Source organism: Triticum aestivum, chromosome 1D (genome assembly GCF_018294505.1).
Source record: "Triticum aestivum cultivar Chinese Spring chromosome 1D, IWGSC CS RefSeq v2.1, whole genome shotgun sequence".
In the NCBI taxonomy this organism is placed as follows: domain Eukaryota; kingdom Viridiplantae; phylum Streptophyta; class Magnoliopsida; order Poales; family Poaceae; genus Triticum; species Triticum aestivum.
The window spans coordinates 434,781,852-434,794,076 of NC_057796.1; the positions used below are offsets into that span (position 1 = coordinate 434,781,852).

At 43.3% G+C, this 12,225-nt stretch overlaps 1 protein-coding gene and 1 non-coding gene across 2 annotated transcripts; both read left to right on the forward strand.

Moving 5' to 3' along the window:
* The first annotated feature begins 2,698 nt into the window (after positions 1 to 2,698).
* On the forward strand, positions 2,699 to 2,771 carry TRNAF-GAA (transfer RNA phenylalanine (anticodon GAA)). The gene has a single exon. It is a non-coding gene; the product is annotated as a tRNA-Phe (tRNA).
* A 5,552-nt stretch (positions 2,772 to 8,323) lies between these two features.
* Positions 8,324 to 11,995, forward strand: LOC123182668 (BAHD acyltransferase DCR). Its single transcript, XM_044595316.1, has 2 exons — positions 8,324 to 8,872; positions 10,817 to 11,995. The coding sequence occupies exons 1-2, from the start codon at positions 8,417 to 8,419 to the stop codon at positions 11,702 to 11,704; spliced, it is 1,344 nt and encodes a 447-aa protein (XP_044451251.1). The 5' UTR covers positions 8,324 to 8,416; the 3' UTR covers positions 11,705 to 11,995.
* The last annotated feature ends 230 nt before the right edge of the window (positions 11,996 to 12,225 follow it).

Sequence of the window (12,225 nt, forward strand, 5' to 3'; positions counted from 1 at the left end):
CTCCCTTCTGGAAAGATCGATGGATCGACGGGAGGAGGATACAGGAGCTTGCACCAGCCATCTATGACTTGGTGCCATGCCGTGTTTGAAGGACAAGCATGCTTGGGCAGGTGGTGGAGAACGGGATGTGGGATACGAGTGTTGGCCCCAACTTGGGTGCGGAAGCTCTACAGGAATTCCTACAGCTTTGGCAGAGGATTCCGAATTGGGAACCAACGAACAATGCCCCGGACAGCTTCTCTTGGTCTTGGGAGACGAGTGGAAAGACTGTGAGGTCGGCATATGCAGCCAGGTTTTGGGGCAGAGAGATCATACCCACTGTGGGCCTCACTTGGAAATCGAGAGCTCCGACACAATGCAATTTTTTCACGTGGCTAGCCCTCCACAATAGATGTTGGACATCCGATCGACTTGCCAGGAGGGGACTACCGCATCAAGACAAGTGCCCCCTTTGCGATCAAGAGGAAGAAACAATTGAACATGTGATGTTAACTTGTGCCTTCGCCAGAACGGTGTGGGCAGGGTTATGTCAGGCTTTGGAGAAGCTGGACTGGACACCTACTCCAGAAGATTCCCTCCAGCATTGGCTTTGCAGTAAACAAGGGTTATCCACCATAACTAAGAAGGACCTCCACACGCTACTACTACTGACGATGTGGGAACTGTGGAAGCACAGGAATGTGGTCGTGTTTGACGGTGCCTCGCCTTCGGTTGGTGCTCTTTGCATAAAATCTCATCGGAAGGCAGAACTTGGTCGCTGGCTGGACTGATCAAAGGGAACGTAGATTATGTGTTTGCAGGTCTAATACAGTGGAGCATTGGCGAGGAGTAGCCTAGGTGTAGGGTGGAGTGGAGTTGTATTTGTATCTGTGAGTTGTATCACGATGAGTTGTAAATGACCGGTGGAGGCGTTCTTCGCCTTTCTTATTTAATATATTATATGCACACTCGTGCATATTCGAGAAAAATGACTTGAATTCTGATGGGCTGGGATACCACTGTCCACCTAGCCAACCAACCATAGGTTCGCGTTATCAATATTTTTTATTATGGGCATTGTCTTGTTCTTTTTCGATTGTGGGCATTATCAGTTTCTTTCTCCCCATGAAAAAAGGCATCTACGATTTCGTTTCACTTCTCCCACAAGGTCGTCGTTCCCACCCACCTCCGGTCACTATCCAGAGGCGGATGAGAACTCGGCAGCATCGACAACACATTATCCCGCAAAAAAATGACAACACATTGATGGAATAAGTGCCTCCATCCTTCTCCCCTTCCCAATGGTATTTGCTTCAACGCCGGTGGCAAGCATGTAAATGATTTGCCGCATGGATCTGGACAACCAAAGCTATTAGGTGATGTGTCAGGAGTTTGGTTTCATCAAACTCTTCGCCCAATATGTATGGTGGTAGGCAGTGGCGAATCTAGAAAGAAATGGGGGCTGGGCTGCTTGTGTCGTGCGGACATGTGTTGGGCTGGGCTGGCAAGTGGCTAGGTTGGGCCTTGAGACTATTAGTAAAAAAATTGCAACGTCGGAGGGGGGCTTGAGCCTGTTAAAGCCCCCCTAGTAGATTCGCCACTGGTGGTAGGGGCGGCCCAAGTGATCTTCTTGGAGTGACTTTATTAGGTCAATGATATTTTTTTGCCGGTGGAGGTAAGATGGAAGTGCTAGAAGTACCGACGGCTGTGTCAGATCTAGTTGTGGATGAGGGTACACCTCTGTTTGCTTAATGTTGACGATGGTTAGATCAGTGTCGTCATCTATACTCTTCAGGGGGTGATGACACTACGCCCGCCGACAAACTTAGGATGCAGCCATGCCGATGTTCGATCGACGTTGTCTTTGTTATATCTCTATGGAGGGATTCAGCCGCGGTCTTGAAAACACATTAGGGCATGTACAATGGTGTTATCTTACGAGTGCCACGTAGGATAAATGATGAGATGGAGGAGAGAGAACTCATAAGAAAAGGCTTGTCTTTTGAGAAGACAATAGATGATCACTTAGCACAATATGTCTCACCACGTTTTTAGGAATAGCTAGTTATTGAAGATAATGCTATAGATGACCCATTGTAGACACTTTTTTTTGTCATCTCTAGATTACATGCAAAACTTAAGATAAGACTATCTTATCAACCATTGTACATGCCCTTAGGTGATAGGAGTTTATTAGATCTTATGGTGATTGTTGGTTGCTTTTATATATGTTTCGCAACAATGGATGCTCGCATCATTTTTTTATAGAAGAATGCCGCTCTTTAATGACTATAAAATATCATCACAAAGAGTTTTCCGGATACAGTCCGGAGTTACATTGCGCTAGATAGAATCACCAGAGGAAGCACACACATGCGATAATGTATGAGTCACGACATTGTGATTGTTCCTTGACATGAATCAGATTTCAAATGTCCCGGGGTGCATTCTCTAAACCTAGGGTACCATAAAACTGAACACGTCACTGAGAAAAGATAATGAGAAACATGAGCTCCCAACATTGGCTGTCACACCTCTCAACATATCGTTAATCTATGATCTTTTCTGGAAGACCCTTTGGGTTGTAGATAATGAGAAACATGAACTCCCAATATTAGCAGTGGATAGGGACGATTCATGCACTACAGGGTTGGAAGCAGAACCTGCCATATTCATTAACATACGTTCCTAGAAACTGTAATAAACAAGAAACACACAAGCGGGGATAGCTCAGTTGGGAGAGCGTCAGACTGAAGATCTGAAGGTCGCGTGTTCGATCCACGCTCACCGCATTGTATTTTTCTTTTTTTTTAGTTGAAAACTCTGCAAGTCTCAGAGCGGTCTCTCTGACTAGTGTGATTTCCTTTCTTTTTCTATCAACAACTCTTAGACTGAAGCCTGAATGTAGACTAGAGCCTGAAAAGAGAGAGCAGACCAGTTGTCATGATCATGTACATTGAAACTGAACCAGGAGTGTACCAATATTCCAATATTTTTTCGTTCTTGATCGTCAGACGGCAAGAGACCACAACATCTAACCCTTGTCGCCGCAGAACAAATACAATGCGAGGATCCTCTAAAGTCTGAACATTGCAAGCATCCCCGTCAGAAGCGAAACAGGGATCACATATCATAGCCTTGTACTCTTGTCAGCAGTTTGTGTTTCACATCTCTTGAGTTACAACCATACTGTTATCCTACAACTACCACCCAACCATTTCTACCTTTCTCGTCTCGTCGAGTAACAGTGAGCAGCTGGAACGTGCTCTACTTCAGTACGTTCTCGTCTCTGCCATCTTTTGGTTGACCTGGCTGACGAAGAGCCTCCCGCCAACTGGTTGGATGGAGTGCTTGTATGGCCTGATTTGTCAATTCTCATTTTATTTAGGAGAATTGACTATTGGTTCTGATTTAAATTTTTTAACAAACATTATTAGTAGATACAAAACAAAAATTATATGAACCTCAACGTGAAATTTTGCAAGTTGTGAAATAGTGTCTTTCAAGGATGAAATCTAGAAAAGCTCAAACAACAGCTTATATCCGTAATATGAGAAAATCATTGTCAGGACCAGAAGTTAACAGCAACTGCAAACGACCACTTTGAAGTTTCAATTAGTATTATATCTATCCGTTCCTAAATATAAGTCTTTTTAGAGATTTTCATATAAACTACTTACGGGTGTATATAGACGTATTTTAGATTGTATCATTTTGCTCCGTATGTAGCCCATTTTGTCTCTCAAAAAACTTATATTTAGGAACGGAGGGAGTATAAAACTTGAACCATACGTATCCAACAGTTATATTGCAAGCCCTCATTTTATCTATGGTCCTATGGAAACTTAGCAATTCATATTTTCTTTCTTTCTAATTGATTCAAAATTTGTGCTGATATTTTTACAAAGAGGAAAATAGTAGTGGCATTTCTCTGAATCGACATAACTGGAGTGGCATTTATCTAGTTAACCCCCAAAAGTAAAAATAGCAGGAGTTCCCAAGCTATTCAAGTCTGAGCTTTTTCTGTAGGTTTGTATTCATTATTTGTCAGTACTAGCGCACATGCCAGAAATCAATACCATCAAGAATGTCGAGAAATGTGTAACATAACCCAACAGTAAATAAACTCCTGCTATTTTACTGCTATTCTTCACAATGTTTTGATACATCGTCTGAACTGTATTTTTTATGGTTTAACACCTTACCAACCGTAGTTATAAGTAAGTACTCCCTCCGATTAAAACCACGACACTTATTATGGATCAGAGGATGTATATGAAAATCACTTGAGTCCTAAAATCGGTTCCAACCTGAGATTAGAAGTGATCATGGAATGAAAATATCTTTCTTTGGCTTTTAGGATAATGTTCACAATTTAATATCACATTTATATGTAAATCTATCCTTTTAGTTTACACACTACTTTTATTCCCTGACTAAAACAGTTTCTTTTTTAGAACGAAGGCTCGAGAAGAGCCCGGCTTTGAATTAACAAAGCCATCAACCGGCCAGGAATACACAAGGCCACCAAGCATGAGCGAACAAAAGATACAAGGGAGCTGACTGAGTTACTAAAACAGTTTCTCATGTGCGGAAAAAGGAAAACAAACTCCGGTTCAAGATGAGTTAGAGAGAGGCTAAAGTATAAGAGCCTGTTCGAGCAACGCTTTGATATCCTTTCCCTCTTTGTAGTTTTGCCGCACCTAACTCTACTCCAAAAACTCTTTTAGCAAACTTTAAAGTGCTTATTTGTTTCTAAATATGACTCAACGTCAGGATTTATTTCACAAACATTAATGTCTTCGCTTGTCCCCTTGTGATAGAATATTTGAATAAATAATTATAACATCACATAAAGCCTCCAAATGCATGATTTATCAGCAAGTAAACAATCGATTACCAAGAGAGCTTTGAAGAACTTGTGTGAGCTTTGCTGATTGCTTTAGGGCACATGGGCATTTTTTCTGTGCCAGGGCAAAAATCACATCACCTAAAGTAGAGTGATTTGTTAATATGTTGAGCCTCTTTTAACCTATCTCCCATTGCTTCGGACTGCTCTACTCTTTCACTGCTAGCAAGATCAACGAGCTGTAGACATCCTCTAGAGGTGGATCCAATCTTCATATCCAACCCTGGAACATGCATGGTTAGAATGCTACATGTAATAATATATTTTTGACAAATCCATATTAGAGAGAATAACGATAAATATAATATAAATCTTGTTCATGGTTCAGTCAACCTGTAGGACCGGCTGCTTCTTTCATTTACAGCTCTTGCACCAACTGCTCTATTTGCTAGTCCAATTTCCATCAAGTCTAAAACAATGATGTTGATTCAACTGGATATAAGCTCGCATCAGGTAAAACGAGTCCAATAGGCTGAGAAGTCTAAAACATCAAGTCTTTATTTATGTTAATGAGTACCATTATTACTTTACTATTCTAATAATAAGAATACAATAAAAAAAGGCATGATTGCAAGAAATGTAACGGAAAAATATGTGCAAGAGTATCAAAGGATATTGTTTGTGTGCAATATTGATTGACAGAAGATCACGAATGTGTTCGTTGTACGTCTCAACCATCTGTACCCCCGTCTCGTACGAGAAAATACTTATCCCACTTAGTGAAATATCAAATAGATCATTTAAATCCTTGTAATTGACGACCCAATCTTTCATTGATGTACTGGGTCCCGTTTGGAAAGTGAAAAAAATATAGAAAATAGGGAACTGATAATTATACAGTGTACGACAAAAATTTAACCATGATTCTCAAGACTAGAGTCAGTACCACGGTGTAAGTTTTTCTAGAACCAGTTTGACCATACGCAAAAATACAAACGTTGAATCCACCGAGAACTGGCCAAATCAACGGCTGAGTATCGGTAAAAACATCGACTGTGAATTGGGAAGAAAAATAGCTAGTTAGAGAATTATTATAAAAAAGGAAACTATTATTATAATAAAATTGTACCCTGAGAAGCAAATGAGATATACACTTTGCTAAACTCAACATCCAGTATACATCTTTTCACCCTTTGACAGTGTACATCTTTTCCTCGCTTCAACGGATTTGAAATCAGGAGCTCACTACTTTCACTAATGTAGTTAATAGTAGTTGATTTTTTTATCTTGGCCTGGAAGAAATGGTCTCACACGACAAAATACTCTTATATTGTCTAGGAAAAGAGAATATTTTCAAAAGTGTTCACATATTTAATAAAATATTAATATTTTTCTAAAAAAATAAATACAATCTCATAATTTTAGAAAAAATAAATCATATTTAATAAAATATTCATGTATTATATAAAGTGGTCATGCTTTTCAAAAATGTTATGTAGATTTAAAATGTGTTCACGTGTTTCAATAAAGTTTATGTGTATGCCAAAAGATTAATTTTTGAATAAACTTAAATACAAAAATAGGAATAGAAAATTAACTAGGAGCCTAGTGTTCCCCCAAACAATATTCCTCAAATAGACACTTTTTTAATTATACGTAAATTTTGATAATTCGTGAACATTATTTTAATTACATGAACACAATTTTAAAAGTAAGTTATTTCTGTATGCATATTATTTATGACTCAAGTATATTTGAACTTTTTTATTTCTATTACTATAATTTAGATGCTCTCTCTTTTGCCTTCCCTCTACTAGAGAAGAAAGCAATGTCGAGTATTTTCACTTGAGCAGCGATCCGGTGTCCATACTCATCTGCACCGCGCTGAAGAAAAAAAATTCAAAACAAATAGAAGAAAAATTCATGGTAGATAATTTGACGTGTGACGTCCGCTTCAAATTGCAGATCTGGACATCTGAATAGGTTTTAGCAAAAAAAAAAGTAAACTCGAGGTCTGTAAAAAAGTTTACTGTTCATGTACTGTTCTGACCCAATTTGTCTTTTTGCTGAGAACTACTCATATGTCAAAATGATCTGAAATTTGGAGCGCACGTCACGCAAAAAAATATCTATCATGCAAAAGTAAATTGGATTTTTTTTTGAATTTTTTCTTAACCGGGTGCAGATCAGCCTGGGCACAGGAATGGATATTCGGTATTTTCACTTGCTACTGCTTGGTCTATATTGTAGTACTCGGCATGTTCTGCAGTATTTTCTGAGAGTGACGTTTTGGCACCTAGGAGCATATGCTCCTGGTTTTTAATATGTGTTTTATACGTATTTTGAAATGTCACAAAATTTTGGCAAAATATTTTAGGCATACATCTCGACATTCTACATACTCACAAAGTCGTTTCGTGGAAAACTGATAGTTTTGAGCCACGTGTGAAAAAGATAAAATTTGGTGTTGAAAATGGCTGTTCACTAGATTTTTTTTGTCTTTTTACACAAACCACAAAAATGTCGGTTTTCCGTAAAACTTAGCATGCCCACATAGAATATCGAGATGCACACGTCAATTTTTTGGTGTTGAAATTCTTTGACATTTTAAAATATGTTTCCAATAACAGGAGCATATGCTCCCATGTGCCAAAGTGCATTTCCGCTATTTTCCTAGCTTTGTTACTACCTATTCTGTAGTACTCCCTCCGTCCTATAATATAAGAGTGCCCTTATATTATGGGACGGAGGGAGTAATATTTTAGCCGAAAGTCATCTTTTGATCCCGAGCTCATATGCTCCGCATGAACAGTAAAATCAAAAAAATATCAAAAAATTCCAATTTTTTTTGAAAGAAACATTGACAAAAGTTCTAAGTGCCTGCAAAAATTCATCATGAAATCACATTCCTGTAAGGCGTGGCAAAAAAAAAAACAAATTCAGTGCTTCAAAATGCTTTTGAAAGTAGCTTTTTCAGAGTACTGTTTTTGTTTTTTTTGCCATGCCTTCTAGGAATGTGATTTCACGACGAATTTTTGCAGGCACTTAGAACTTTTGTCAATGTTTCTCCCAAAAAAAAATTGAATTTTTTTGAATTTTTTTGATATTTTTTTGATTTTACTGTTCATGCGGGAGCATATGAGCTCGGGATCAATTCCTCCGCGTCCTATTTTAGCTCGCTACCATCTGTTCACTTGCTGTTACATGTTCTGCACTACATTTTCTCTGGTAGTACTAGTAGTGAAGTCTCCCACCGTGCTACCTTGTCCTTCTTCACACGTCCCGACCGACCGCTGCTCCGGGTGGTTTGGAAGGGCGCGGTGGCGGTCGATCAATTAGCTGGGTGCATCAAGGCCGCCATAAATGTCCCACCACCCTCCCAACGGCCATCGCCTTGGTCCTTCCCTTCCCCCATCAAGATGACAACCAAAGCCTGCACGATCTGCCTCCCCCATCAATGCCCGCACCTCCACCTCCGCCCCTCCTTTATATCACTCCCCTAGAGCAGCTCCCATTCCACGCACAGCACAGCGCAGCCCGCTGGCACTCGCTCGCAGCTTACATCACAGACCAATTAAACAAACAGCAATGGCCGTGGACAACGGAGACGCCGCCGCCATGGCCGTCGCGGTGACCGGCACCCGCACGGTGGCGCCGGCCAAGACCAGGGTCACCCTCGCCACCTTCGACCTGCCCTACATCACCTTCTACTACAACCAGAAGCTGCTCCTCTACCGCCTCCCGCAGGGCGCCGGCGACTTCCAGGACGTCACCGCGCGCATGGCCGACGCGCTCGGGGGCGCGCTCGCCTACTTCTACCCGCTCGCCGGCCGGATCCGCCAGGAGAAGGGCGACGGCGGTGCGCTGTACGTCGATGGGGAGGAGGGCGCGGAGGTCGTCGAGGCCGCCGCCGAGGGCGTCTCCGTGGACCAGCTCGCCGGCGAGGACTGCGGCGAGGAGGCGGAGAAGCTCATGCAGCAGCTCATACCCTACACCGGCGTCATGAACCTCGAGGGGCTCCGCCGCCCGCTGCTCGCTGTCCAGGTATGCACCGCCGGAGCTCCCTACCTTGAGCACTTAGCAACCGTACCTTTGGCATGATGGTGCGGGAAGAAAGGGCGTTCATAGTAGCGGTCCGGGGAACGAAATCCTTCGGCCTCCCATTATTTTCGAAAATACTGATGGGCGAACGTTCACTGGGAGCTCTCTCCCAGTGAACGACCTTAAAGCCATTGGATCATGATCGAATGCATGGCACTTTAAAAATAAAAAATACACTGCATCTCTGGCATTTTTCAGCATGGATACCCAGTCCTGAGTGAAAAAGTTAATGTAACGTTTTCATTAAAGTTATCGTGCAACAAATCAGCAAAACTAAAGTCATTTCGCGTCCCTTCTGACTTACCTACTACTATACCGGAGTGCAAATGATCTCCCTAACACATACACAATGCTTTAACTAATACATGGAAATGCATACCATGGTTTTGAGAGAGCTCTCTCTTATATGTGCACTTTCTATGGGCCTTTTGCTAATAAAACGAAAAGGGAAGAGACGAATTATGTCCGGTAGAACATCTATGTGTAGTTTTTTGTGACCATTTAATTATTATTTTTTACAAATAGAGTTTGAATTAAATTTTTTAGATGATAAAAAAGACCTGGATTTTTCAGAAACTAGTTATTGGGGCTCTCCAAAAAATAATATCAGCAAACAAAATGCTGGCATAAAGTTACTAATCATTGGGAAAAAAGGATAAAAGCAAGGCTTTGTTGTGAAATTTGGGGTTGTTCACTGATGGTGACGAAGCTGCGAGTCATCGAGCATATGTAGCCCCGCCATACGAGCTGGTGACGAACCCTTGCGGCTAAGCCGGTTAGATCATTTTAGTGGTGGCGCCGGGTAAGCGACAATGGTCAACAAGGGGGGAGGTGGACAACAGCGGACAAATTTAGATTTCGCCCTACCTTAAGCATGGTTGCAAGATCTACATATTTGGCGCATTTTTATTGAGTACTACAATGCACTTAAAGCAAGACATGGAGTATAAATTACTAAACTGAGAATTCGCTCGAATTTATCAACACAACTATGCAAGGTTCACTATTTTAAAATATCTGAACAAATATTTCTCATTCCTACAAATGGCATTGTCACACCCATGTCTTGCCGACACGTGCATTCTGGCCTTCTGGCGCCCATATATTGTTGAAGAGGGAATGCCACAAAACACTCAAATTGCTATACGTACCGTTTAAAATGGCAAATCTGGGCCAGTTCTTTTGAGCGGCTTAAAAAATAAGCTGCCTCTCCCCAGCTTAAAAAATAAGCCACCCTCTAAATTTTTGGAGACTTCTAAATTAGTTATCCCATAACTAGTTTAGAAGTCCCAATGAATAAGACATGTGGCTTATTCAAAAAAACTGGGAAGGATATGGCTTATTTTTAAAGTTGTCAAAAATACTGGCCCCAAATGTTGATCCAATTGCTACACTACTGGCTTGGTGACGCAGTATAGCTGTATACTTAAAAAAATCAGGACAGTATACTTTTTATTTCTGAGGAAGGATAACATACTTTTAAGATGATTACATCAACAAACTGCAGAGGTTGTGCACCGACACATTTTCCAGCCGTGCGATGTAAATAAGGGGCAGAATTCTGATTCTGACACATGCATGGTCCGTGTGTAATAAATGTTTCATCAATCCTAAATAAAGTTGTATTAAATTAAAGACACTTATTTTAGGACGGAGTAAGTACGTAGATTTATCGACCGACAAGCAGTAGGCCAGCATTATTGATTGCATAGTAGGTCATTGCGCGTACGCACACTATTTGCTAGTACGAGTAGTATAAGCAGCTATAGACGTTCATCTTTCTGCAATTTAATTTTCATATTGAAATTTGCCATATTCTTCTTCATTTTGTTCAAATTTCCTCAAACTGAAAGTAATATGGACACATACGATGGGGTTGCATTGCAGTTCACGAAGCTCAAGGACGGCATCGCCGTGGGCTGCGCCTTCAACCACGCCGTGCTGGACGGCACCGCCACGTGGCACTTCATGAGCTCCTGGGCGGAGCTCTGCCGCGGCGCCGCCGCCCCGTCGGCGCTCCCGATCCACAACCGCGCCATGGCGCGCTCCGTGCGCGTCGGCCTCACCCTGCCGGCCTCCGCGGAGGCGCACGAGAAGACGGACCCCAACGGGCCCAAGAAGCCGCTCGTGGCCCGCGTCTTCTCCTTCCCGGAGCCCGTCGTGGCCCGCATCAAGGCCGCCGCCAACGCGGCGCTGCCCCCGGGCGCGAAGCCCTTCTCCGCCTTCCAGTCCCTGGGCGCCCACATCTGGCGGTCCGTCTCGCGCGCGCGCGAGCTGGGCCCCGCCGACATCACCGTCTTCGCCGTGTTCGCCGACTGCCGGTCCCGCCTCGACCCGCCTGTGCCGGCGACGTACTTCGGCAACCTCATCCAGGCGGTGTTCACGGGCGTGCCGGCGGGGATGCTACTGGGCGGCCCCCCGGAGCTGGCGGCGGGGATGCTGCAGAAGGCCATCGGCGAGCACGACGCGGCCGCCGTGACGCGGAGGCTGGACGAGTACGAGGCGGCGCCCAAGCTGTTCCACTACAGCGACGCCGGGCCCAACTGCGTGGCCGTGGGCAGCTCGCCGCGCTTCCGCGTGTACGACGTGGACTTCGGGTTCGGCAGGCCGGAGCGCGTCCGCAGCGGCGGGAACAACAAGTTCGACGGGATGGTGTACCTGTACCCGGGCCGCGGCGGCGACAGCGGCGGCATCGACGTGGAGCTGGCGCTGCAGCCGGAGCCCATGCAGAGGCTCGAGAAGGACGAGGAGTTCCTGCAGGTCGCGGCTGCCTGATCACCTGCACGCCGCTGCCTGCAATATTTAGTGAGCTTAATTAAGCAAAGGTTTGTGATTTAGCCACTTTCGTTGATTCGATCTTCACTAGTGCGTGTGTGTTTGCTTGTTACTGCTGCGGATCTGTTCCGGCTAAATAAGGATCGATCGATTAGTTTGTGTAAGATCACCATCCTATTTGTCGTGTCATGTCACACAAATAGCCATGTAATGCCATGTAGTAGCATGTAATCCGCCTACAGGATTTGCATATTTGTTTACACGTACTCGGCTCATCCCTTCTGAATTAAACTATTGTGTTTCCTTTTTAATTTTTTTAGGAGACTCCTTTTTCATATTTCTGAAAAGCGATGCATACATCAAAGATGTTTATGGTACCACGCCAAGCATCATCATCACATTACGTTTTTCTTTTCCCCTAGGTTTTCGCCTAGGGTCTACCTTGTCCTTTGGCGCCGGCGCCGAAGTCCATGTAATCCAACCACCGATCGCCAGGGATTCCTCAAGGTTTGGTGGCTTTG

Excerpts from the sequence above, each read along its gene's own strand:
- LOC123182668 (XM_044595316.1), top strand. The coding sequence starts at position 8,417 with ATGGCCGTGGACAACGGAGACGCCGCCGCCATGGCCGTCGCGGTGACC. Across the intron at positions 8,873-10,816 it reads GCCCGCTGCTCGCTGTCCAG|TTCACGAAGCTCAAGGACGG; the intron begins GTATGCACCGCC and ends GTTGCATTGCAG.